A 27650-nucleotide genomic window follows, 5' to 3' on the forward strand; every position below is an offset into this window, starting at 1 on the left:
TTTTTTAATATCCTAAATAACACTGCACTGATCAACTTTGTTTAAAGTCCCCTTCTCATACCCCCTTCCCTCTTTGAATTATTTCTGCAAAATAAATATCTAACTGTAGGATGAAAGAATCAACAAACAAAGATTTTTTTTTGGTATGGATTTTAATAGGTATAACCAAACTGCTTTCCCCTCAGTTGTCAGGTTTCCCCAAAGCTTCATCTATCCTCATTTTTTAAAGTTTTTTCTGTAAAATTTCTAATTCAGCAGTTACATATTAGTAGCCATTATTTTAATTTTACTGTACTTTAATTTACTTTTATTGCCAATTTAGTTATTGGGATCCTGATAATAGTACACTTCATATTTGTTACAGACATTTTACCCATTCTTTAGCCTTTTTAATGTCAGTTTCGTGAGTTCTGATTGTACAAGAGTTTTCATACTTTTAGAGTTAAATCTGTCCTTTTTTGTCCTTGCATTTCAGTTGTTAATATTTTATCCTGTTATCTGCCAGGTCTTCTGTCTAGGTGCAGTAGATTTATTACAAGGCAAATTGTGTATCAATTTTTCTCAATACTCCCGTCATGTTTGCCCAATTCCATATCTGTATATCCTGCAGAAATATGAAAATACGCACAAGAATATTCACAGCAGTACAGTTTAAAATAGCAAAAAACTGGAAGTAGCTTAGCAAAACGTAATGGTTGAATAAATTAGGTTACAAGCATACTAGAAAATACTATGTAGCCATTGAAGGGAAAAGTAGGTGTACAAACCCTGGAAGATATAGACATAGTTTAGTGAAAAAAGCAAGTTGTGGTATAATAGATGTAGGATAAATATATGTTTATATATATGCATGTAAATGCACAGAAAATGGTGTGGTTGGGGGCTGGGGTGGAGACTTTCACTTTTATTCCATTTAATTGTTTTGTTTGGATTTCTGAAGAATATAAAGTATAAGCCCATATTAAAATAACCTATGAAAAGCTTTGACTGTGTTAATTCTTGGAGATAGGGGTTGAACAAATTTGTTTACAATATTTAATTTGTTAATTTCATTATATACACATTTTAAATCATGTGTATCATATGCATCTTTATAAATTTATTTTTAAATTTATTTTTATTTATTTGTTTTTGGCTGCGTTGGGTCTTCATTGCTGCGCGCGGGCTTTCTCTAGTTGTGGCGAGCGGGGGCCACTCTTCGTTGCGGTGCGTAGACTTCTCATTACGGTGGCTTCTCTTATTGGGGAGCACAGGCTCTCGGCACGCGGGCTTCAGTAGTTGTGGCTTGCGGGCTTTAGAGCGCAGGCTCAGTAGTTGTCGCACACAGGCTTAGTTGCTCCGCGGCATGTGGGATATTCCCGGACCAGGGCTCGAACCCGTGTCCCCTGCAGTGGCAGGTGGATTCTTAACCACTGCACCACCAGGGAAGTCCCCATATGTATCTTTTCTATTCACATTTTATGCATTCACATGCATTTTTAGTGTCAGTGTCTTTACCACTGTGGCACATTTGAACTCCTCAAACATTGTTTTCCAGAGCACATCATCTTCACTTCCTTCTAAGTTGTTCTAGATACAGCCTTTTTTGGTTTTGTTTTGTTTTTGGCCGCGCCTCTCAGCTTGCAGGATCTTAGTTCCCCGACCAGGGATTGAACCCAAGTCACCACAGTGAAAGTGCCGAGTCCTAACCACTGGACTGCCAGGGAATTAGCTCTTTTAATCTGCACAACAGTCTTCGGAGGCAGTCATGATTATCATCACAGTTTTACAGTTAAGGAAAAGAGTTGCAGAGAGAGAGTAAATAACTCGCCCATATCATTTTGAAATGAAATTTCTTAGATAAAATTAAGGTGACAGCACTAATTTTTTCTTTTTTTCTTTTTTTCAGTTTTTGGCCATACAACACGGCATGTGGGACCTTAGTTAGTTCCCCAACCGGCGGTCGAATCCGCACCCCCTGCAGTGGAAGTGCGGAGTCTTAACCACTGGACCGCCAGGGAAGTCCCTGACAGCATTAATTTCTGAGGTTTTAGATGTTAGCACAGATGAGGTCAGCAAACTATGTTTTTTAGTAAAGGGCCAGATAGGAAATAATTTAGGCTTTTCTGACTGTTGCAACTGCTCAACTCTGCCACTCTAGTGCAAAAGCAGCCATGGACATTACATACATGAATAAGCGTGGCTGGGTTACGATAAATCTTTATTTACAAAAGCAGGTGGCATAAGTAATGCAACAGCATCTTAGTCTTAAAGAGCCTTGTTAAAGCATCATGTTCTCTAGTACTGACTGGTGTTGGGGCAAGTCGGCCCCCATGGCCAAGCTGCAGTCCACAGGCAACTTCTCATTCTACTTGCAGCAGGGATTTCAGCTTCTTAATTAACCTCTTCAAACCACTACCACCTATTCTTATTTTTTCCTGTTTCCGTGATCCTTATCCATTACTTGCTGGGTAGGAGGGTATAGGTAGTTTAATATGCTCTGCTGTCTCCTCTGTCCTTGAAAATAAATGCACGTTTTCAATACTGTTGGCTACAGGAAATTACAAAACAATACATGTGAAGATGTCAGGTAGCATCAAGAATTCAGGCAAGCCTTTGTCTTGAGAACCAAGCTTAGCACACATAACTTGATCTGGTTTGACCCACATGTGGCCAACTGGCCAAATGCGGTTTCTGTTATGCCCCAGGGTGAGCCCTTTCTGAAATGTTTATCATGATTTTTTTTTCTTCAGCAGCATGTTGGTGTAATCATCTCTTATTATGTTTTTTTTTTTTTTTTTTTTTTTTTGTCTAAACATGGGAAAGCAAATTTTACTTTCCACAGGTGGGGATTCTACCTATAGTGAAAAGGTCAGGGGGAGGGTCTCATCAAATGTGTCCTGCTTGGATGAGAAGCTTGTGGTCCTCGTGTTATTTTATTCATTAGAGGAGGTAGGGCTGTCAGTTTTACAAATCTGCTCATTGCATAATGTGATTGAGAGACTGCATATTTTCTTTGTGTGCCTTAACTGAGGCTGGTTTATGAAATAAGTTAATATTTCATCTAGAATATTGACAAGTCAAAAATATTGCAGCTATAAAACTGGTATCCTATGTGCAGAGTCAACCTGCATAATCTTAACAAAATAGACCTGTAGTTTTTGTCCTCCAATTTCAGAATGTTTTGTTGTAAGATCAGTATTCCAACACTGCAGCAAATCACAAAATGTTACCTTTTAACTCAGAAACTCTCTCTCCAGTGTCAAGGTCTGATTGAGCCAAGTGTCTCTTTCTCTTGCAGGCCTGACAGCAAGTGCAGTTGCAGCTTTAATCCTCATGACATCCTCCATCATGTCTGTAGTGGGGTCTTTGTACCTGGCCTACATCCTGTACTTTGTGCTGAAGGAGTTTTGCATAATCTGCGTCATCACATATGTGCTGAACTTCATTCTTCTTATCATCAACTACAAACGACTAGTTTACTTGAATGAGGCCTGGAAACGGCAACTGCAGCCCAAGCAGGACTAACCACCTGACGAACTCTTAACTGACAGTCTGAAGTCCCTTTTTCCATTAAGTTTATTTTGCAGCAGTTTGGTTGTTGTTGTTTTTTTTTTTTAATTCTTCACAACAGACACTTTCCCTAAGAATCTTAAACTGATTTTTTAAAATCCTGTAAATTAGAAGGAGCTCTAGCTATTTTCTGTGTCAATCTTCATTTTAAATATGGATACAAAAAAAAAAAAAAAAAAGAGGATACGCCGAGCCAATCAAAGACAAGCTTTAACTTTACTTTGGAGATGTTTCTGAAATAATAAATGTAGCCCTAGCCTCCTTCCCTCAATTGTAAAGTGAGCAACGATTGCTAGTAATTCTCTAATGTGTATAAATTACATTTCAGCTATAACAAATGTGATCATGACATGAAAATATTTTAGAATAGATACTGTATTAAATATTGCCATGTTTACAATATGTAATGTTTTTAGCTGATGGATTTAAACATGTAGATTCAACTAGAATCCATTCATGTGATATTTGTAAATAAAGGTAGAAATATTGGATCCATCCCTGCAGAACTTACTGTACAGTTTAGTTGAAGTGTAGCAATGAAGAAATGTCAGCTCAACGTTGACTGAAGAAATAGTGAAAATAGTAAGTCCATACAGAGCATCTTGTGAAAAGCACTGAGAGCTGTGGGTCTAGCATTGACAGCAAAAATAATAGGGTGATTGGTTCCCTTTCATCTCCTTCCTCTGAAAGGAGGAAACTAAATTTGGACATTCAAGTCAAGCTTGTACCTAGTCATAAAACTGGATCAATTATAACCTTACAGAATGAGTCATGTGACCAGACTTTCAAGTCCAAGGCCTTCAGGATACTAAAGATGGGAAAATGGGTAGATTTCTTTGGAGAAAAGCTGGAAATATTAATATGGCATTTTTAGGTAAAATCTCTTACAACAGTTGAATTTTCATGCAGATAATTTTCCTTAACATTGGTGCCAGTCAACCAAACAGTATTGATTTTGAAATCATCAGTAGAAGCCCAGTCGCTCCAGAGCAGGATTGCTCTTGGGTAGCTCTGTAGTGTTTTCCCTGCTTCTTTCTACACTAATTAACCAGACGTCTAGTTTAATTGTTTTAGAGTCAGATACTGGATTTGTAAACTTTAGGGCTGACATGCTGCTCAGTTTGCTTAACTGGGAGAGGAGTACTAAAGGTAGAAATATCTCAAGGTGAAATACAGTACTCTTTCTAATGCAGAGTTTGTGAAAGTGATCTGAATAAACCCAAATGAAATAGTGACAGTATGTTTCTATGGTTAACATCTTATATCAGATTGTTAAAAGTGCCTTCTGTCTTAAATCTCAAACCAAATATTTTGTGTGTTGAACTTGGGCAGAAGTGTCCTTCCTTCCTTTCTTAGCATGAAGTAGAAAACTTGCATTCTATAGAAAGGTTCCGTATGATCATTTTATTCCTTAGATTGAGAAGTAGTAGCCATGTTTTTGCCTCCAATTCCATTCATCATTATGTTAAAAAGAGACCGGGTAACTTTTGAGTGCTTTATTTGCCTTCTTTTGAAGGGAGGGGACAGGCTCTGCTCTGTAAACTGTAACGGGCAGAGTCAGCAACTGTTCAGCAGTTTCCAACTAACTGTCATAATTGATGCAGTGTATTCTGGCCCAAGGCAGGTATAAAATCTGAGTTGTAATGTACTTTCAACCAGTTTAAACCAGTTTTGTAAAAGATAGCTTAATTCAGATTTCATCAAGGCTTATGTTCTCCCAAGAATGTGAATATTTCAATATTATCTATGTATTGTTCTTGTTTCTATAGTTAAAGAACTCTAGAAAGCATTGATTAGATGTCTGATATTTATGGAGAAACAAGTCCTAATGCTGGAAAACCGTGCAACGAGGTCATCTTGTAGCAGTGCTTCCCGTCTACCCAGCAGTTTACTGCTTCTCTTTTCTCTGCTAGAGTGGAACTGGCTTCACGGTGAAGACTTCGTGGTATATATAACTCTGGTCGTGCTAAACAAGTTCCTCGTGTACCAATTTAAAATTGTTTTTCACCATATTTTGTATCAATCAGTTAGAGTAGAGTTAAAGCTTGTCTTGATGTTGCGTTCTTGCGAACATCTTCAACTCTTACATGAGAGAACGTTAGTGTTCAGCCAGACTCTTCGAGTTTTTCCTTTGCTTTTCTAAGCCTTGGGTAAACCACTGTTTCAGTTGTAGAAAAATTGTTGCCACATTCCTATGACCCCACAATTAATATCCTCCTTTTCACTGGGTGATGACCATGTGCTGCCTGAAATACCAGCGCGGTGACGCCTGTTTCGCTGTAAGCAAAGGACCCGCCCCCGTCCCCCGCGCCCCCCCTCCCCCATGCGTGTGATTTGGTATTTTGGCACGGGAAGAATTTAGGCTTCCCTCTACATCCTCAATTACACCCCAGAAGAGGGGGAAAACCCCATGTTATAAAATCTGAGGGCTATTTTGACCTTTTTTTTTTTTTTTTTTTTTTGCGGTACGCAGGCCTCTCACTGCTGTGGCCTCTCCCGTTGCGGAGCACAGGCTCCGGACGCGCAGGCTCAGCGGCCATGGCTCACGGGCCCAGCCGCTCTGCGGCATGTGGGATCTTCCCGAACCGGGGCACGAACCCGCGTCCCCCGCATCGGCAGGCGGACTCTCAACCACTGCGCCACCAGGGAAGCCCCCTATTTTGACTATTTTAGACAGAATATTTAAACACTGCAACATTATTAGCCACCAATGTGGAAGAACAGATTAGGGAAGAAATTGCATTTCTGCTTCTTGGTTTTCAAAATGATTTGTAACAACGAAGCCTCTTATCTATTTGACAGTCCTATCATTTGAAGAAATAAGAGAAGTTGTAGTTAGATGATAAATTCTAGGGAATCTAGGTGGTTTGGAGGATTTGGTATTTTTCATTGCAGCTAGTTGCTATCAGTGAGGGTAAACGTCTGGTGAAATAACTCAGGTTTAACTAGCTGTGTGCCAGGAATTACTTTTACTTGATGTATAGGGCCTCTCCTTAAATCCATTACTTCTAAGGATGTTGAAAGCATTGACTATTTTCTTACAAAGAGACAAAGATCTATCATTTGGTACAAGAGATCTTTGGACCTACTAGGTAGGATACAGGACCAAGACTACAGTGAAATTAAAACTGTTAGTTGGCTTTAGTTTTCTTGTATTTCATTTATTTTTAAGACTATCAGCAAAAGTGCAAAGTTGTCTTCAGCAAAGCTTGACACCAATGAATGCTGACAGATCTTGTCCTGAAAAATCAGTATTGAACAAATGCCAACAAGAAACCCACTATTATTTTTGGTAACCTATTTGGGAAGGAATACCTGATATTCAGTCTTTGTCCTCGTGTATTTCTCCCCAACAGGCAAGCACTGGGGAAACATTTCTATTCAGATATTTTAGGCAGCACTTATGATTCCTAATTTGTGAGAGCTACCCTTCAGTAAATCAAAGGGGGCGGGGGTAGGAGTCCAGGCTACTTGGTTAAACATTTTTTTCGACAAATTAGCCCAGAAAAGGTGAAATGTCTTGTTATAAAACTATTAAGCATGGCCTAAGTATTAGGTGTATGATCTGTATAGTACGTTCCATCAAAAATATTTATTACTAGTGCTTTAAGCTCCAGAGTAAACATTCATTTAAAATGGAGTTCACTGGGCAGATTTCCCCTTTAATATAGATAGAAATATTCTTTATCAGAGATTTAGGACACAGTTTTGCTAACTGGTAAAAACAAATGTAAATATGTAAGAATGTTTATTTGTTGCACATAACTTTTTGGTATAAAATAAATGTAGAAGTTACCTGTGGAAGTTGTGCTGCCCTCATTCTTATACTGCAGTATTGCATTTCAAAAAAGAAGCAGAAATGAATTCAGTCTTATAAATTATTCTTGAAATTGTTTCTGTAGCTTCATTTCTACGTGTACTGAAATGTATTTCTACAGGTATTTCTACAGGTGTACTGTAGAATGTATTTCTACAGGTGTACTGAGTTGATTCTTCTCTTAAATTATATGTAACTTAGAGAAGACACAAGCAGAATTCTCAGATTCTAGTTCTTGGAATTCCTGTTGATTTATGATGTATGTGGTTGTCAAGAATTAATGAAAAAGATGTTACTGCTTACAGTCCTGTAAGCACATAGAATGTATTAATCAGCTGTTTTTCCACTGCTTTACTTTAGCTCATCTCGAACACTCCACTGTTATAATCTAAAAAGTTAACATCTGTAAGAAAGATGATTCCATTTGAAATGCAGTTAGCCATATTTTATTGAATAGAACAAATGTGCCCTGTGTTAGAACCTTAGGACTTAAGAAATGGACCTTACCTCTAATTTGTAAAACATTTAAATGTGTTTGTGATGTTTAATTTTTTTTTTAATGTTTGTCAAGTAAAGAGTTTTATATATTATTCCTTGACATTAAACTGGAACACAAAACTTGATTACTCCAAGGGACTTAAGTTTAGTGGTAATGAAAGAAATATGTAACCACTAGAATTCCTAACTTATTATTTGAACTGACTATACTCTCATTTCTTAAAAATGGTCTAAAGACGGCCACTAAAATGAGGTTAAATTATCTGTACTGTTCCTTTCACGGAGCTTGGAAAGGAAGGGTAAAAAAGGGCATGTGCTGAGATGTGAAATCCCTGCAAGTGAAGTGGATCAAGCTCTGTATTAAGAATTGTATTGTTTCATGGTCTTCTATTTGATTGGACAGTGTTTTTCCAAAGCTTTCAGCTTTAAACCAAGATAGATGAACACTGAACTCTTACAATGTGCCTTACTTGCCTTAATGGAGCCTGTGGAAGAGGAGGAGGAGGAGGAAGGATTCCATAAGGAAAGACCATCCTCAGGAGCAGAGCAGGTGGCGTCACCCAGAGGTACAAAAGCCTGTCCTACTTGTCTGCAGGCCCAGCCCGTTTAAAGAGGCCTCATCACATTCACTGCAGTCAGCTGTGATGGCCCAGTGGGCTTCTACGCCCATCTATCCCTCTCAGTCCAGAAAAAACTATGGCTGAGGTTGGAAGAATGTCCCAGAAGAACTGGTAACCTCTCAGCTCCCTTCCAATTCTGACATTCCTCAACTCTTACCTTTCTTATGCTTACGTGTCAGCTTAACTCTGGAAACTGGTACGTCGACCTTGTGCATTATTCCAGCATGATGCTACTTTCTGTGAATGTGCTGGGACTTCGGCTTATCTGTGGAGTTACTAGCACTTGTCTTTTACTGTCACCCACTCAAGTCAAGGCCGGCCTAAAGCACAGGTGGCATCTGAGCACAGGTGGCCCTAAAGCGGCAGGGCTGTTCCTGTGGCAGCACACAGTCTGTAACCAGCGACTCTGACGGTTGCGAGTGCTGAAGCAGAGGTTTCTCAAGACTCCGTACTCGGTTAAGGCCGTGAAAACGGCCTGACACAGAAGAACCATTTCCGATGCTTCAGCAGTACAGACCGTTGAATTTATGGATGGTCGCTTTTAAGCCCACTCTTTACTCTCATACTACAAAAGCCTTTATTTTCACCTCTAACGTTCCCTTCTAGCAAATGACCACAAAATCCAGACCAGAAAACTTCCCGGTCTGCCATGCACAGTCCAGGAAGCGCTTGCTCTGTGTCCTGTGGAAGTCGCCCCCTACTTGGGAAGGAGGGGCTGACAGAGCCCTTGTCAGCAGAGAGGTAGTTCTTGCTTAAAAAGTAAACGGGCTGTTTCCCACGCACTGTGACTTCACAGCTGACCGGTGGCACTTGGTTTCATTGGCAAGTTTCCAGTATCTCTCTCGCAACAGGAATGCTGCACTTTTCGGTTGTCTCTGACGAGTGAAGATCCCTTTTCTATTCCCTATCGGCCTCTGTGGTGCTAAAAACAAGGCAAAAGGTATTTCAGATGACTTCTGATGGGCCAAATCACAACCAGCCTGGAGCCAAGCTGGGCACTAAACAGAGAGGTCCTCATGGTTTAGAGATGCTTGGTCTGAAGTGGTATCTGATGAAGTGGCTCCTTAACGGGTTAAAGATTTAAATACCACTGCTCCCCAAAAACACTTAGCTCCCTGGTGTGTTAATTTTTCTTCTGTTAGGGAAATAATCCAAAATTATTTATCTTTTACTTGCAAAATAAGGTTTAAGACATTATGGGTACCCACCTGCCTGGTAACTGGAGCAGGGCTGAGACAGAGTTCCCCTTGGAAAGGCTTGCGCCTATCTGAGGAGACAACTGTGCTAGTGGGAGCCAGAGACTTGACCAGTCACAGGCGCCTAAGAGGGAGCTACTCGTAGATTTTAAAGTCCCGCTGGGCAGACTTTCAGCTGGGTCCCCACCCCTGGTGGCAAGTCCGCCAGAGCTGGAGCTGGGAAAGGAGCAGCTACACTCCCAGCGAACCCCTCCATCTCCTAGAGAAACCACCGCTTCTGTTAAATGGAAAGCAGGTCTTTCCCACTGAAAAGCTCAAGACAACAATAATTTCTTCCACGAAAAGCAAACACCAGGCACTGTGCCAAGCGCTTCGTCAAATGGAATCCCTGTGTCAACCTGCAAGGTGGTAGGCGTTAGCCCCACTTTACAGGCTTGTGAAAAGGTAGGTACCTTGTACAAGGTCACACAGCTAATTCCTTACTACGCGAAGCAGTGCACCTAGTCACAAAACTAGACTTCCATCCAAGCTTATTTCCAGGAGCTGTTAATCTCGTTTGCCAAAAGCAGAGTGGAGGCTCATGCTGTCTCTTTTTTTCTTCACCTCTCCCATTCGGATTTTTAATTAAACCTTAATCTTCTAGGGACTTCCCTCGTGGCACAGTGGTTAAGACTCCGTGCTCCCAATGCAGGGGGCCCGGGTTTGATGCCGGGTCAGGGAACTAGATCCCACATGCATGCTGCAACTAAGAGTTCGCATGCCACAACTAAGGAGCCAGCGAGCTGCAACAAAGGAGCCTGCCTGCCACAACTGAGACCCGGTGCAACCAAATAAATAAATAAAAATATATCAAAACAAAACAAAACTTTAACCTTCTAAAAACCTGTCTTTCCCCCTAAGTAATGTAATGTAATTCCCACTACTACCAAATCCTTCCCTTCTTCCCCAGATTGCTATCCTAAGTTTATGGTATATCAAGAAGCTAGTTACCTAGAGGGGTAGAAAGAAATGGGAAACTCATTTGGAACTTTTGTGAAGTAGCCCTCATTATCCCCACGTGAGAAAGTACAGGTCGTATTCACCTTGAAGGCTTTTAAACACTCCCACACTCAAAACCTTTTGACACTTAACCTGTATTTGGCAAACTTGCCTTTTATAAGTGAAAAATATAAAACAGACTGAAATATCTGAAGTTCCTCGGGCTTTGTACCTTATTCTGGAATAATGAGTATATCCCACAAATAAATCCAGTACGAGGTCCACTTTTTCCTCATACTGTGGTGAAACACAGAGGTAAGCTAGCCACCTCTGCCTTGAGACGGTAGCCTCTCCCATTTGCTTGTTTACCTTAAAATGATTTAGGCAGCCAGCAGGTGATGGCTGCTTGCTAAAAGCAACTTACTTCTCCTAGGGAATCCTCTATGTAGCCTGCATTGATTACATCAGCTTTCCCCCTTCTCGTTTCCAGGGTTCTTACAACCAAACGTCCTGAACTAAAATGCCAACCTGAAAAAAGGAGAAGCGGTACATTCCATTCACCGAACTGCCACTTACACTGGTCAGTCATAAAATCAGCAAAATTCCAGATGAGCTCTCCAACCACATATTCTTTTCGTTTTTGATCCAGAACCACGTGATACTGCTCAAGCAGGCCTTTCTGGTACTCTTCACTGAACATCAGAGGTGGGTCCTGGAAGTCAAGGCAAAGAGAATTTAGGACTCAGAACAAGCAGGACTGTAAATGTTAGATAAAAATAAAGATCCACGTGATGACCAAAATATCTGTCCTCATGGTGGGCTATAGTGACTGCAGGACTTGCTGCTGCTGGTGTAGGGACACAGCCAGGGTATGACACAGCCCAGGGTAAAAAAAAAAACAAAAAAACCTTAATTAGTAACTGGGTTTTTTTGGCCACACTGCGTGGCACGCAGGATCTTAGTTCCCTGACCAGGGATTGAACTGGGGCCCTCGGCAGTGAAAGTGCCAAGTCCTAACCACTGGACCACCAGGGAATTCCCATAAACAGAATTTAATATTTGCTTTATCTTTAACATCTCTATTCCCCAGTGCAGTCTTAAAGCTGAACTACACTAGGAGAAAAAGTATGTCTCTGGATAATAAGTTTAAAACCCAAGTTTGAAGTAGCTGCCAGTGCATAACTTGAGAACTAGAGTGACTCAGATTTAACTCGCCTCAGATTCTTCTGTATCTCTTCTGGGTAAGTAGCTGCTGTTCAGCCCATTCATCCATTCAACAAATAATTATTTAGTATCTGCTTATATGGCAGGCATTGGAGACAAAGTGACAAACTAGAAAGATAGGGTCAGGGAACTAGATCCCGTATGCCACAACTAAAGATCCTGTGTGCCGCAGCGAGGATCCCGAGTGCCACAACTAGGACCTGGCGCAGCCAAAATAAATAAATAAATAAATATAAATGCTATTATAGGAAAAAAATGCTATTACAGGGACTTCCCTGGCAGTCCAGTGGTTAAGATGCTGTGCTTCCACTGCACCACTGCAGGGGGCACAGGTTCGATCCCTGGTCGGGGAACTAAGATACTGTATGCCTCGCGGCACAGCCAAAAAAAAAAAGATACAGAACGACAACAGTGAAAGCTAATATACACCGAAGATACGACTGTGCCACTGAGCCCTGTTTTGTTGCAGTTCCAAATCAGAATTTGAGGGCAGGGCAAGATGTCGAGTTCCTTCTGTGTTTTAATGGAAATGACCCTGCCTTGTCTAACGCTAGCCACAAGAGGTTATTTAAATATAAAACTACTTTAAACTACATCAATCACGCTAGTCACGTTCCAAGTCCTCAAAAGTCAGACGTGGCAGTGGCTCCCGTTCTGGACGGTGCAGGTCTAGAACATTTCCATCACCACAAAGGCACGTTCAGAGAGTGCTGACCCAGACTCTTTCAGAATTTACTTTTTTTAAAAAAAATCTTTATTGAATTTGTTACAATATTGTTTCTGTTTTATGTTTTGGTTTCTTGGCCGGGAGGCATGTGGGATCTTAGCTCCCGGACCAGGGATCGAACCCACACCCCCTACATTGGAAGGGGAAGTCTTAACCACTGGACCACCAGGGAAGTCCTTTTCAGAATTTGTTAAAAATTCAGAGTTGGTCACCTTTTCAAAGAGGGAGGACAAATGTATGTACTTTGTCTTCATAAGATACTTCCCCCTACATTAGTCTGTCCAAGTGGCACTCTGTGTAGGCAAGATGAATTTAAGGGTGTGAACAGAATAAGGGAGTCCATTTGGGTTACTGTTCAACCTACTGAGGATCAGCAAATGAAGAAATGTGTCAACAAGGAACCCCAGCCGTTGTGACAGGTGTCGGCTGGCTGGGGTTCAAGAATCCACATGAAAACAATCCCCACAAAACAGCCTATCTTTGTTGAGGAAATGGACAAAACAAGGAGAAAAAGCTAGTGATTAAACCTTGCTCCAACAACTTCCCTGGTGGTCCAGTGGTTAAGACTCCACGCTTCCAATGCAGGGGGTGTGGGTTCAATCCCTGGTCGAGGAACTAAGATTCTGCATGCCGTGCAACACAGCCAAAAAAAAAAAACTCCCCAAAAAACCAAAATCTTGCTCCAAGATCTCACTCATTTCTCTTAACAAGTATCATTTAGCACCTGCTGTGTGCCGGACCCTGCTGAGTGCTTGGGAAGCAACGACAAATAGGATTTAGTCTCCCTCCTGGAGCCCTCGGTCTGGTCAAGGAGAGAGCCAAAGAGATCATGACAGTGCACAGTGAGAAATGCTGAGACAGAGACGGAGCAGGGGGAAGAGTTTCCTCTGCCCGGGCAGGTGGAGTAAACCTCACCAAAGAGGGGCCACCCAAGCTGAGGCTCGAATGCTGAGTAAGAATCCATTAGTTGGGCTTCCCTGGTGGTGCAGTGGTTAGGAATCTGCCTGCCAATGCAGGAGACACGGGTTCGAGCCCTGGTCCGGGAAGATCCCACATGCTGCGGAGCAACTGAGCCCATGCGCCAAAACTACTGAGCCTGTGCTCTAGAGCCCACAAGCCACAACTATTGAGCCCACACGCCACAACTACTGAGCCTGCGTGCCTAGAGCCCGTGCCCCACAACAAGAGAAGCCATCACAATGAGAAGCCCGTGCACTGCAACAGAGTAGCCCCCGCTTGCCACAACTAGAGAAAGCCCGCGGCGCAACGAAGACCCAATGCAGCCAAAAATAAATAAATACATACATACATAAATACACAAATAAATAAATAATCCCTTAAACAAAACAAAACAGAATCCATTAGTTGATGATTATGGTGCTAAGAAGGGCATTCTAGGTAGAAGGAACAGGCCAAGCCAGAGCAGAAGCCAGTGAGCACAGTGAAAACAGGCCAGGGTCCAGGACTGAAGGCAGAGGAGGATGAAGACCTGGGAGATGGCACAGGGCAAAGGATGCTGACAGCCCTGACCACAGATTAGGGCTTCGTCCTGTGGGCCAGGAGAAGCCGGTGACGGGACTCCCAAGGTTTGGATTTGTTCCAAAGACCATTTGGCCAGCTAGTGGGAGGCTGTCTGAGGACCACTCAAGTGAGGCAGAGGCTGAGTCCAGGGCAGCCATGTGGAGGGGTAGGTTAAGGTGAGCCTGGTGAGCTATAGGAGGTCATCAGGACAAGTGAGGGACCGGGAAGGAGGCACCTTTCTAGCCTGGGGCAGTGAATGACATCACTGTCCAAGACAGTGAAAAAATAACTCAAATGTCTACACTACTTACCTCGTGAAACCCTGTGATGGTTTCTGCTCCGTACTCGCTCTGAATAATTGGCTTCTGGTAGGTCTTATACCAGCTCTCAAACTGGGTTGCCAGCTGCAGCTGAATCACTTCCATGTGCCCGTAGTCATGATACCAGGAGTAGTAACTGTTCACACAGATGACGTCCACATAAGGCACCTGGAAGAGTGTTAAAACGTGTTCACGAACCAGGAGAGTGTAGGATAGCGTCGGACTTACACTTGGGCGGTGGGGCGGCACTTCTGGCACAGGAGGTAAGAAGGGGACACAGAAATGAGTTAGGGGACTTCCCTGGTGGCACAGTGGCTAAGAACCCGCCTGCCAATGCAGGGTACACTGGTTCGAGCCCTGGTCTGGGAAGATCCCACATGCTGTGGAGTAACTAAGCGCGTGTGCCACAACTACTGAGCCTGCGCTCTAGAGCCCACGAGCCACAACTACTGAGCCCACGTGCCACAACCACTGAAGCCCATGAGCCTAGAGCCCATGCTCCGCAACAAGAGAAGCCACTGCGATGGGAAGCCTGCACACCGCAACGAAGAGTAGCCCCCGCTCGCCGCAACTAGAGAAAGCCCGTGTGCAGCAATGAAGACCCAACACAGCCAAAAATAAAATTAATTTTAAAAAAGAAATGAGTTGGATGCTCACACGTATAGGACGTGGGGTTAGAAAAGACCTGAATGGAACAAGTCTCTTAACTCTGGGCTGGTGCCCCCGACCTGGCTGCAGCTGGGCTCAGGGGAGGGTGCCCAGCGCACTGGCCCCAGTGGGAGCCCAGGGCCCATCCCAACCCGACTGTGTTCCTCTTTAGGTTGTGCTCCTGTCACTGGCTGTCCCCCTGGCCCTGGAGAAGTATTCCCAACTAAGGGACAAAAGCAGTTTTTCTCCTCACAAAGGCTCTTGATTCACCTTCCTGAGCTAGTACTGTGGGCCATAAAGTGGCTGGAAAATTCCCTCCTAGGAGGGTAGCCCAGATGATGGGGCGGGACTGCCTCGAATCTGAACAGTGTGGTGCTCAGTGGGCAGCAAAGCTCACCTGAACCCACACTTACCTCCAAAGTCTGCACTGTGACTGTCGTGGTCCGTCTTTCCCAAGTGACCTCGGCACCTTTCCGAACTGGTGGCGGAAAGATGCAAGTGGAAAGTGGTGCCTCTGGGTGGGCACGTGACCACGACCATGGCTCACACACCCCACCAGGTGAGCCTGGCAACCTTCTGGGGGGACCGGCAGAGGCTCCCCTGCCCACTAGAATGGGAAGGGACACCACTTAGGCTCTGAGAAAGTCCAGGTCTGCCTGTGTCACACTGGTATTTGACCACAGTCTTCGCACTCCTTCAAGGGGGTGTTGTCGAGGGATGGCACAGGAACGCCAGGGCTACAAACTGTCCCATCCATGTCAAAATGACAGTGCTCACAATTTATACTTGTGCATAGGTTTTCTCATCCATTCTTTCTCCTTTACATGATTTCTCTCTCTGGGGCACTTTTAAGTACCGGCCTCAGTTCTCTAGCGGAGGAGCATCTTCTCGCTCCCATGTTTTACAGCTTCCGTGCAACTCAACACGGCTTCTGAGGGGCTGCTGCGCCCAGGGACCGCGAGGGTGGCCGTGGGGTCTGGCCGGCTGTGTGAGCCTGTTCCTTTGATTCTCAATCCCAGGGTCTGGATCTAGTCTAGTCTAGTCCGGTTCCCAAAGCTGGGTTGATGACTGGAATCACTGAGGAGTTTTTTAAAAACTCAGATTCCCACCCTGGACTTTACTAAATCAGAATCTCAGAATCCAGATATCTACACTTTCAGAAAGCTTCCCTTAGTGGTTCTGACGATCAGCCAGGTTTGAGAAACGGGACGATGATGACTTTAGGCTCCCTTAAACCTCTACCCTTTTCTGAGCCTATTAAACTGAGGGGCATAAAATTAAACTGAGGTGCATAAAAACGGATGAGTCTGAACTGAGAATGAACTCGACCTCCCTGTGCCCAGCCTCCTTAGATTCAAGAAGCCACACTGCCTGGCAAGTCAACGGGCAGTCCTCTTTAACCTAAAGACCATCCATGGAAATGGGTGGACTGGCTGCTGTGGTCCCTCCCAGCGGCTCATGTCAGCAAGCATCTGGGCAGGATGAGAGGACAGGCAGAGGGGAGACGTGGCATGGAGACCCCCAGGCTCACCCCCAGGTCTGCTTCATAGTTGGAGTTGGTCACAAAGGTCACGGGCCGGGAGGGGTCCAAGGCTTTGGTGTGGGCAATCAGCGTCCTGTCCACGGAGGGCAGAAGACACAGCACCGTCAGTCAGACCAGGGAGGACTCTCATTCCGCATCCTCTCCTTCTCATCTTCCCAGCCAAAAAGACCCCCAAGACACCGCTCTCCTCCCTGCCTTCCAGGGTATTTCAGGTAAGCAGACACGTTCTTCTAGGCATCACGTTCCCTGACATCATTCTTTCCTCCTTCCTCCCTCCCCAGTTCCTAGTCCCCCACCCCTCCCAGAGGAGAGGCCATCCTCCAGGGGCGGGAGACACACAGCAGAGGTCCTTGGGCTGGGCACTGCCAAAAGCTGGGCTCTGCATCTCTGGCGAAGCTCTTGAAAATAGGACGGGGTGTGGATTAGGATGGATATTAACTTAGCATGTAAATCGGGGGCTGGGAGGCAGGCTGTGCGCTGGGCACTCACTAGAAACTTAAACAGCCGTGAAGCTCCATGGAGCAAAGCCACACGGGCAAATGTAACAAATTACAAGCGCTGGCGGGAATGATGAAGGGGAAGCACGGGGTTCTATGAGACCGTAAGGCGGCACATCCCCGACACCAGACCGTCAGCACAGCCTCTCTGAAGACACGGCATTTGCACTGAGTCCTGCTAACCAAGGAGGGGTGGCGAGAGGATGCTTCCCAACAGAGGGGCTGGTCTGTGGTCAGGGCTCAGCCTCCCCAGCGCAGGTCACCCTCACTCACTGTTTAAGCCTATTTTCCTCTTCTGTTTCCTCACAGTTGGTTTTCTTTTCCTTGACACCCCCCCCCCCCATTATAACTCTTCTCACTCGAAGGCTGTGGTTTCCACAGGCCAGAACAGTGCCCTGCGACCTGCAAGTCCCTAACCCACTGTCCGAAACAGCCTGTCTGTCACCTGGGGAGCTTCAAAGCCCAGCCGAGCGCCTCAGGCCCAGGCAGCCCTACTTACATCCTGCCCCATCCCCACTGCTCCCAAATCAAGCCTCTTCTTCTCCGCACCTCCCAGAAAGGTTCACAGGAAACCTCAGGCACCTGCTCCTTGGAAGCTTATCATCCTTTCACGTTCACAGAAAAAATTCCGTCCACCAGCCTGGCTCAACATCCCTGTGCCACGTGCTCTGGGGCTGTGTGTCCGGAGCTCAGCTTCACCCGGGTGGGTCCACTCCTCAGAGCCTCCATCTGGGACACTGGGATGCAGGCAGTGTCTGCCCCAGGGAGTATTTCCATGGCCTCTGCTGCCTCCACAGGAAGTGAAATAATTCCCCTCTCCAGGCTACACTACAACTGCATGATCGTTAAGAGAGAGAAGGAACCAAGGAACACCCCGAGGGGAGCCAGCCCAGGGCGGGGAGATGACCCCTAAGTGGGATTTCTGTCCACAGCAATGCCTGGGGGGTGGGGGGAGCTACTGGCATTCAGTGAGCGGACCATGAACTTTAGATGGCCTGGTCCCGTCCAACAATGTAACTTAGAATGGTTAGAACACGCACGTCATCTCAAACCTGTTTATAATTACATGCCTAGGTAAGCCGGCTTTATAAAGCTTAATTCCCCTTTACAGATGAACCCGAAGCATCACGAAGCGGTTTTGTGCGGTTTTAACACGCACTAAATTCCCCAGGAACGGAGATACCATAAAAATCAAGGGAAGACTATACTTGGTTTTGGTTGCAACTTTACCTGGGGTGGCTCAGTGTTTTAGAAGAGGGCAGCACTGAAGAAAACGCTGCTAACGGGATCAGACTCACCAGCTATGCTTTCCAGCCCCCGCCATCAGCTTTTGTAGCTGTGCTTTCAGGGAGATGCCACATCTAGATGCAAGCTCCTGACCCCTTCACTGCATCTTCCGGGGAGTCAGGCCCATGCACTCACGGATTATTTAACAAATGACTCCCTTATACTACGGTTAGGCCACATCACTATTTTTTTTTCTTTCTTAATTAGAAGTTATGTGTATAAGTGGGTTAGGTTAACTCTGGATTTCACTTCAGGTGTGTCAAGGAGACACTGGGTTGAAATCACAATCTGGGTGGGTGGGTACTTGGTCCCCTGAACTGACCAGGTATGGATGCACCTGGGCTGGGAGCAGGTGCTGACCCTCTCACAGCCCACGCCCACCCCAGGGCCCACTGCAGCTCTCCCGCAGCTACCAGCCGAGGCTGAGCTGGGCCAGCGGGCTGAGGTCTCACCCCTGACCCGGGGAAGGCAGGGGCACTCACTTAAAGTAGAAACCAGCTGGTTTCAGGAAGGAAGCGGGCTCGTTGGCCACAGACCACATCACAACAGATGGGTGATTCTTGTCCCTGCGGACCATCTCCTCCATCACCTCCAGGTGGTGCTGCAGAGACACGTTGCTGTAGCTCTGGCTGCGGGGCCGAGGGAGGAAAGGGAGCGGGTCACAGGGTGCCAAGCTGGGCGGGCTGGGCTGTGCGGCTGGCGGGCACTCACGCTAGCACGATGCCCACTCCGGGACTCTCGTCGATGACCACGATCCCATAGCGGTCGCAGAGCTGCATCACCTCCTCTGCGTAGGGGTAGTGGCTGGTGCGGAAGGCATTGGCGCCCAGCCAGCGAAGCAGGTTGAAGTCCTTCACCAGCAGTGGCCAGTCAAAGCCCTTCCCTCGGATCTAGGGGACAGCACAGCAGAGTGAGCCCCTGCCCCCTGTCCCCGTTGAAGATGCCCTTCCTACTAGAGCTGGGCCCCTCAGAGTCACCCTGTTAGCCCGCTATCCAGGCCAAGCACAGGCCCCATCGGGCAGTGGTTTTGAGCGGTTTGCTTAACTGCTCTGAGCTGCCCTCAACCACTTCAAGGGACGCGGAGGAAGGGATGGCGAGAAATGGCCCCCCACAGGGACTCAGGAGCCCCAACTCACGTCTGCATCCTCATGCTTGTTGACCCCGTGGAAATAGAAAGGCTTCCCGTTGATGAGGAACTGGCTCTGTGTGACAGCCACGGTGCGGATCCCCACGGGCAGGGTGTAGAAGTCAGACACAAACCCAGCAGCCGTCTGTGCGGTCAGCTTCACCTGCAAAAGCCAAGCACTGGGCATGAGGCATCCTGGACGGCCTGAACGCAACGCAGCCCACACTTCGGCAGGATGGCCCCTTGCAAACCACGGCAGCCCACCTCTGGAACAGCAGGTAGAGAGATGCAGGAAGTACAGGCATCCGCCATGAACAAGAAGGAACTTTTATGCAGACCTACTAGAGCATGGACTTGAGGATACGGGGAGGCGGAAGGGTGAGCTGTGACAAAGTGAGAGAGTGGCATGGACATATACACACTACCAAATGTAAAACAGATAGCTAGTGGGAAGCAGCCGCATAGCACAGGGAGATCAGCTCTGTGCTTTGTGACCACCTAGAGGGGTGGGATAGGGAGGGTAGGGAGGGAGATGAAAGAGGGAGGGGATATGGGGACATATGTATGTGTATAACTGATTCACTTTGTTACAAAACAGAAACTGACACACCATTGTAAAGCAATTATACTCCAATAAATATGTAAAAAAATAAAAAATTTAAAAAAGAAGGAACTTTTGCCCACCCTGCCCCTGGGGCCTGCTCTTCAAACTGGGCCTCCCCACCAAGGGCTGGAAAAAAGCAGGCTGGGGACTCTTCAATCCAACTGACTGGGAAGATCAGCGGACCATGCCTGCTGAAGCCAGAGCTGCTGGATGGGGGGAAAAGGCCTCCCACAGCCCAGTCCTCACCACCATTACCTCCAACGAGTACAGGTAGGCAGGGTGCTCGTGCATCAGGTACGGCCACCAGAGGTGGGCACTGGGCACCTGCAGCTGGCCCCGGCCCCCGGTCCCCTTGGCCACGACCGTGCCTTCCTCATCCAGAAGACACACTTCCAGCTGGAAGTGCTCACTGCCCTGGACAACGATCTGGTAATTCACCAGCCCTGCAGGAGACAAGAGAGAAAAGGAAGGGATGTGACCTGGGGTCACACAGATGAGAGTGCCCTGAGGCCACCTTTCTGAGGAGCCCCTAGCTGACAGCCGTTAATTTTTTGAGCTTAATCTGCAGCGAGGGGAGATAAAGTGAGAGCGGCACAGTGGGAAAGGGACATGGGGTTCTCCTGCATCCTGGGCTGTCATTCACCACGAGCTATGATTTGAGGCAAGCCCCGCTTCCTCCCAAAGTGAAGTCAGAGCAGATGGGTGATTTCTGCTGCCCCTGCCAGCTCGGACAGGCTGGATTCCAGCTGCTGGGGTGGGTTTGACAGTCTTTCTCCTAGGGGATCTTTCCAAACAGGGAACAAAGCCGCTGGGGGCCTGGCTGACGGCAGACCCTGCCAGGAGCCTCACCAGTGTCTTGGTCCACGTCGGTGGCGACGGTGATGTCATCGATGTAGGCGGTAGGCGTGGTGTAGAGGAGCACAGTCCGATGCAGTCCCGCGTAATTGAAGAAGTCAAAGTTTGTGTTCTGGACAAAGTAACCCTTGGGGTACCTAGGATGGCAGAACAGTGGCCTTGCCCTGGGTCCTTCGACCTCAGCTCACACGTCTCCCTGGCCTCCCGGAGCCAGGGCCTCACCTCTGTTAAGGCCACCCTGCCCCTGACGGGAAGACCACTGGGCAGAGCGGGGAGGGGGGCGAGGTGCTGCTCACTTGGAGGTGTCCGTCTTGTAGAGGATGGTCCCTGGCGGCAGGGTGTTGGGGGAGAGCGTGTTGTTGATGGCGATGGTGATGCGGCAGGAGGACAGGGGCCCACTCTGGACCAGCCTGCTGATGTCAGCCTCGAAGGGGAGATGGCCCCCCTCGTGCTCTGCCACATGGACCCCATTCACCCACTGCAGACACAGGGATATATGAGGAGGGGGCCCTGACACCTCAGGCGCTCCCTCACGTAGAAGTGCAGTATGGGGGGAGCGGGTGGGACGGGCTGCCAGCTGCCACCCGCCTCAGAGGTGGAGGGAGGGAGCTCTGGGGGAATAGATGAGGCCACCCTCCCCACCCAGGGCACAAACCCCAGTGCGGGGCATGAGTGTGCCCCCCACCCCGCGGGCACCGCAGGAGGCAGGCTGCCGGGTGACGGCTGGGAGCCAGGCACCCTACTCGCTGCACTGACCACGATGGCGTAGTAGTGGGCGCTGCCGATCCTCAGCACCACGCGTGTGCCCAGGTCCTCGGTCCATCGCTGGGGCAGGGCAGCCTCCCGTTCATACCACACCCAGCCGACAAAGCTCCTCAGCCGCCCATCCTGGCCCACGTCGTTGAAGCTGGAGGGAACCGGCATGTCCAGGCTGGGGCCCGACTGAGGAGACAAGGACCGGAATCAGGTCCAGATCACCTGGGAAGCTAAGGGGCCCTCCCCAGCAGCCCCACTTATGGGAAGAAGCTGGACGAGATGACTTCTCCCAGACCCTCCCGGATTCCAGGCCACCCCACCAGCAACCGATCAATGTCTTTTACGGACTCAGTTACTTTTCGCGACTCCATGAAGCAGACCCAGTCACGCACGCACGCACGCACGCACTCACTCAGTGGTGCACAGTGAACACCTACATGCTGTTTTAGGCGCTGGCAATGAAAGAGTGAACAAGGCCTCTGCTGCCAGGTGAGCAGCTCTACGAAGAGAGCGTGGAGCATGGCAGGGGACTATCTTAGGGGCCAGGGCCCCTGAGATACGACCTCTGGACGTCCCGGCAGAACCAGGTGAATCTGAGCCCCGCAGGGAATCCCCTGAACCTCCGCACCCTTGAACACCTCAGGGAGAAGGCAAGGCAGGAGTGGGGCAGAGAACTCAGTGAGTCTGGAAGCAGCCTGGGGAAGAGCTTCCTGAAGACACACGTGACCTCCAAGGAAGCAGGGATTTCCTGTCCCTCACAGCTGTCTGCCCAGCTTCTGGCACAAGCCCTGCCACATAGTAATGACTCAACAAATATTGGATGAATGGATGGATAACTTGCTGATGAGAGACCAACTGCTAGGATGCTTTGTGTCCAAGGTCTGGTGAGGCCATAAGTTCTTTCTCAGGGTAGCGGGCAGCAGGCACCAGGGTCTCCATGGAATGGGGTGAGCCTATGGCCACAACCAGGCTAGGGCAAGAAGGATCTGCAAAGTCAATCTAGACCCTGACTAAGAGGAAGATGACCAACTGACTGCCCCAGGGAGGGAGGAAGGCTGGCCGGGGCGCACGGACCGCTTTGCTGAGGAAACTCTGAGTTGCGCAAGAAGTGCCTGGCACCAGCCCCCGCCCGCCCCTTTCTTCCTCCGCTGATGAGGGCTGGGCGGCAAAGACTTTAAAAAGAGGATCTAAGTGAGGTGAGTGTCGGATGGGCACACAGGCCTGCTCCTGCTCCTGTTCTCAGCCCACACGATCCAAGTCAGAGGGGAGGCCTAGAGGGGGATCCTCGGCTGGATGCCAAGCCCCGTCCTCTACCTGAACCTTGGAACCCAAGGTCCTTCCTGCCAGGGCAGAGCTGGCCCCAAGACGTCCAAAGCCTCCCCTCCTGCCACTGCGCGGCCACCCGCCCCCAGGTCGGTGCCGGGACACTGTTCCGGCTCCGCTTCCCCCACCGACATCGGGCCCGCCCATTTGCTCGTTCCCGGTCACTCTACGGGTGGGTCGACCCCACGCCCCCACAGGCCCGTCCATCTTTAACCTCCTCCTGGCCGGCAGTTCCGAGGGCTCAGGGGAAGGCTCCCCACACCCCCGACCCGGCTTCCAGGAGCTTCCCTGCCCTGGTCCCCGTCCCCAGAGCCCGCACCTCCCGCAGCGGCGTCCGGTACCACTGCTGCTCGAAGCCCTGGCGCCGGTTCTGGGAGAAGTCGGCGCGGAACTTCCAGAGGCCGTCCAGCTCCTTGCGCTCCCGCGACCGGCTCTCCTGGGGGTAGAGCATCCCGCCCTGCAGCAGCGCCAGCCCACAGCCCCAGAGCAGCGCGCCGAGCACGGCCCAGGTGCCCGCCAACCCCCGGAGCATGGTTCCCGCGGGCCGCCAGCTGCCAGCATCCCCCGCCCGACGCCGTGAGCGCGGGAGGCGGGGCCGGGGTGGAGCCTGAAGTCACGTGTCCCGCCCCCGCGCCATCTTCGTTGAAAGCGATTGCGCGGCTCGGAGGCACCCCGTGAGGCTCGCGCCCACAAGGCCGTTCCAGGCCCGCCTTCCTGACGGAGGGTGGCGGCGGGGGAGGGCCCGCGGGGAGCCCGAGATCCACCCCGGGCCCCGAAGGGCGGAGGTGGCAGGCTCTGCGCCCGCGAGGTCACTGCCATCCTCCGCCCTCCCCCGCCCTCCCTCGCCCTCCCATACTCGGCTGCTCGCGCCCAGGGCGGCTGGTCCAGGGCCGCGGGCCGCAGCGAAAACCGGGAGACGGCCGGGGTACCACTGATGCTTCGAGGAGGCCGACCTGGGACACCTCCAGTCGCTTATGCTTGCGGGACACCGGTGAGCTCAGACGAAGCCTCAACATCCTAGTGCCTTTCGCGCAGGCCCACCTGGCTTATAGCCTTGACCCTGGGCTTCCACCTGCGGTCCCCTGGGCCCCGAACCCCTACCCAGGGGCCCGGCGCTCCCTCTTGGCATTGCGGATACACACATAAAGATGCAAGGAGCGGGGGTCTATGGTACAGGTAACCTGGCCTGGATGCAATTGTTCGTACAATTACTTTATTTTTAATTTATTAATTTTTGCTCTGATTTCATGTTCACCAAAGCAACCTTCTGGTAATGGACCTTGACGCCGTAAAAAAAGTAGTTCCCAGGGTGGTAAAAATAAATATATTGTAAGAAATGACAAGGCCTACAGGTTTTTCTTTTCCCCAGATGCTTACCATATAAACATAAGAGAAAGTAAGATGCAAAAGTATATATAGTATGATCCCAATAGTGCTAAAATTATATCCACACAGATCTAGATAGTTGTAAAGTGTTATTATGGGTGTTATAGACGATTTTCATTTTGTTCTTCGTATTTTCTGATTTTTTGAAAATTTCTATCATGAACATGCATTATTTTTATAATCAGAATCAAACCAATGAGCCTTTTAAAACTAGCAAATGGGCAAAAATAATTAAAGGTCGATCTGCTTCTATAAATTAATAAATCGATTTTCCATTTGTGAGTCAACCTATATATATATTTAGTTAGTACAAGTTGATTTTCCTTTTTTTAATTTTAATTTTTTATTTTTGGCTGCGTTGGGTTTTCCTTGCTGCACGCAGGCTTTCTCTAGTTGCCAAGGGCAGGGGCTACTCTTCGTTGCGGTGCGCGGGCTTCTTATTGCGGTGGCTTCTCTTGTTGCGGAGCACAGGCTCTAGGCGCGCGGGCTTCAGTAGTTGCGGTGCATGGGCTCAGCAGTTGCGGTTGCAGTGCTCAGGCTCTAGGGCAAGCAGCTTCAATAGTTGTGGCACGCGGGCTCTAGAGCGCAGGCTCAGTAGTTGTGGCACACGGGCTTAGTTGCTCTGCAACATAACTTGGTTTCTGAACGTTTGAACCTGACGACCAGATACTGATGGGTAAAGCCCATTGGCCAGTTTCCTTCCCCACTAATTTTGCAGCCTGGTACAAACATATGGATCTGGAGATGAAAATTTGGGAATTGTTCAGCAGTGAGAATGGATAAGGTCACCAAAGAAATGAGTGCGGGTGGAGAACAGATTCACACATTAGCCCCAAGACACTCCACGTTATGAGTACAGGGGATGAAGCATGGAGCAAAGGGCTCAAACCAGTGACCTCTGCGTTGGCAGGCGGATTCTTAACCACTGTGCCACCAGGGAAGCCCCTCAGAAGCTGTTTCTTTGCTAGAATATATCAACACAGCCTCCGGCACTTGATATGTGGCTAATGATGTGGTAAACGTGTTCTTTTCAATCCTCAGCAACAAGACAGGATCAAAAGCAGGTCGTAGTTACATGGGGCAGTGGTAGACATTCACTGTCTAGCCTGAGGCCTACGCTGTGTTTATCCTCTGTCAGTATAATCTACAGGGACCGTGGGTTCCACACAACATCATACTGGCCCAGACCAGTATGGTCCACACCACAGGCATCTCTCACCTGGATTGTAGCCTCTTCACTGATTTCCCTTCCTCCACACGTGCCCATCCCACCAGAGCAAGCAGAGTGAGTGGTCTTTATAATAATTATACCATGTTATCTGGTTAAACAGTGGCTTCCCAGTACACTTTGGAGTAAAATTCAGACTGCTTACTGTGGCCTTCAAGGGCCTGTGTGACCCAGCCCTGCCAGCTCTCACTCTCATTCACCATTTTGCAAACACTTGAGCCATTCTCCTGTTCCTCAAATGCTTCAGGCCCATGCCTGCTTTAGGGACTTTGCACACAATGCTCTCCTAGTTTCCCCTTTTTTGTGATTCAGGCATTGGCTTAAATGTCACCTCCTCATTGCGTTCTCCTCTTCTGCCTACTTTAAAATTCAATTATAATAGTTAACCACGGGACTTCACTGGTGGTCCAGTGGTTGGGACTTCGCTGGTGGTCCAGTGTTTAGGACTCCACACTTCCACTGGTTGGCGGAACTAAGATCCCACATGTCACAAGGTGCAGCCAAAAAAAAAAGTTAACCATGGTAGTCGTTAGTGCTTTTCACCAAACATTTTTCTGGTCCTCCGCCTTTCTAGACACGTGGTCTTTGCCCCTTTGAAGTTAGGTGTGACCATGTGGCTGTTTTTGCCAAATGAGATTTTGACAGCAGAAATTTAAAAGCCAGCGCTGAGCTGCCACATCCCTTTTCCCTGCCTTGGCGATCATGGAAGCATGTGTCCAGATTGAGCTTCCATCAGCCTGAATTCCTGAGTGACTGAGGGTGATCAGTGCTTCCCTTCCGACCTGTGATGGATGTGTGGCATGAGTGAGAAATAAACCTTTATTATTTCTACCACAAGGCATTACCTTATTCATCCTCATAACATTCTCTTTTAAGAAAGGCAGTGTCAAGGATCATGACCACAATTTTACAGATGGGAACACGAAAACAAATGGAGCTAGTGACTTGCCAAGATCAGAGAAAAACCTGTAGCCAAATTCGGGATAGAACTTGTGCTTTTATAAATTCAAAATCCTTTCCTATTTCTTCTCAATGATATGTCTCAAATTTGTCTTAACTTTAAGCATTACTTTATCTATAAATTAGTATGTTTAGAATCATGCTAATGATTATAATCTAATTTTGTTTGAGAAGTGTGCATCATGAATCTGGCAATTTCTAATCAAATAAATTATAAAATGGTAAAAAAAAATAAAAAACACCTTTATTGTTTCAAACAACTAAGATTGTGGGGTTGTTTGCTATTACAGCATAACTAGCCTATCCAGACTTATACCCTATAGAGCCAGGTACTTATCTGGGTGTTTTCCATGTATTAACTCATTCACTTCTCACAACATTAAGTAGGTACTATTATTATTCCCATGTTACTAATACAGTGACTGAGAAAAGTTAAGTAAAGGGCAGAGGTAGAGTTTGAACCTGGTTAGAGATTTATGCTCTTGGTCATTCTGCTATACGGCCTCTAAAAGACGTTCAAACTCATGTTTGAACAAGGGATTGACAGAGTCATGGGTTTTATTACATATTCATACATATATAGAGAAAAGGGAACTGCCAGTTTTCATCCTTAGAGAGAATGTGAGAGTGTGTGTGTGTGTGTGTGTGTGTGTGTGTATCTTTTAGGAATACAAGGATGTCACTTGATATATTGATTGCTATTTTAATATCAATACCAGGACAACAATTATCAAGTGTAACAACCAATTAGAATAACAAATTTGTTTTCTTTTTTTAAAATTTTTGGCCGTGCCACGTGGCTTGCAGGATCTTAATTCCCCGACCAGGGATGGAACTCAGGCCCACAGCAGTGAAAGCACGGCGTCCTAACCACTGGACTGCCAGGGAATTCCCTAGAATAACAAATATTTTAGAAGTTAAAGGTTATTTTTACAAGATCTGAAAATAAGTCTGAGTGTCTTAAAAAGACCCTCCCCCACCTTG

At 47.6% G+C, this 27650-nt stretch overlaps 2 protein-coding genes across 3 annotated transcripts in view; one reads left to right on the plus strand and one right to left on the minus strand.

The window, feature by feature from the left end:
- Positions 1-3740, plus strand: part of VKORC1L1 (vitamin K epoxide reductase complex subunit 1 like 1) — a 57769-nt gene extending 54029 nt beyond the window's left edge. Inside the window, exon 3 of the mRNA XM_060032185.1 lies at positions 3281-3740. Coding sequence (XP_059888168.1) covers positions 3281-3507 — 227 coding nt within the window. The 3' untranslated portion in view covers positions 3508-3740. The remainder of the gene's footprint in view (positions 1-3280) is intronic.
- GUSB (glucuronidase beta) lies at positions 127-23663 on the minus strand. Of its 2 annotated transcripts, none has more exons than XM_060032168.2 (12): positions 23412-23663; positions 21770-21955; positions 21310-21491; positions 21008-21150; positions 20414-20601; positions 19565-19717; positions 19140-19318; positions 18911-19057; positions 16633-16717; positions 14445-14621; positions 11238-11373; positions 127-604 (listed from the first exon to the last, which is right to left on the minus strand). In XM_060032168.2, coding segments are annotated over exons 1-12 (1791 nt in total). In that variant the 5' UTR covers positions 23625-23663; the 3' UTR covers positions 127-602. The 2 variants fall into 2 exon arrangements, with proteins under 2 accessions (XP_059888151.1, XP_059888150.1); XM_060032167.2 differs by lacking the exon at positions 127-604 and adding an exon at positions 7193-9409.
- Between the last annotated feature and the right edge of the window lie 3987 nt (positions 23664-27650).

This window comes from Delphinus delphis, chromosome 15, assembly GCF_949987515.2.
Source record: "Delphinus delphis chromosome 15, mDelDel1.2, whole genome shotgun sequence".
Lineage (NCBI taxonomy): Eukaryota > Metazoa > Chordata > Mammalia > Artiodactyla > Delphinidae > Delphinus > Delphinus delphis.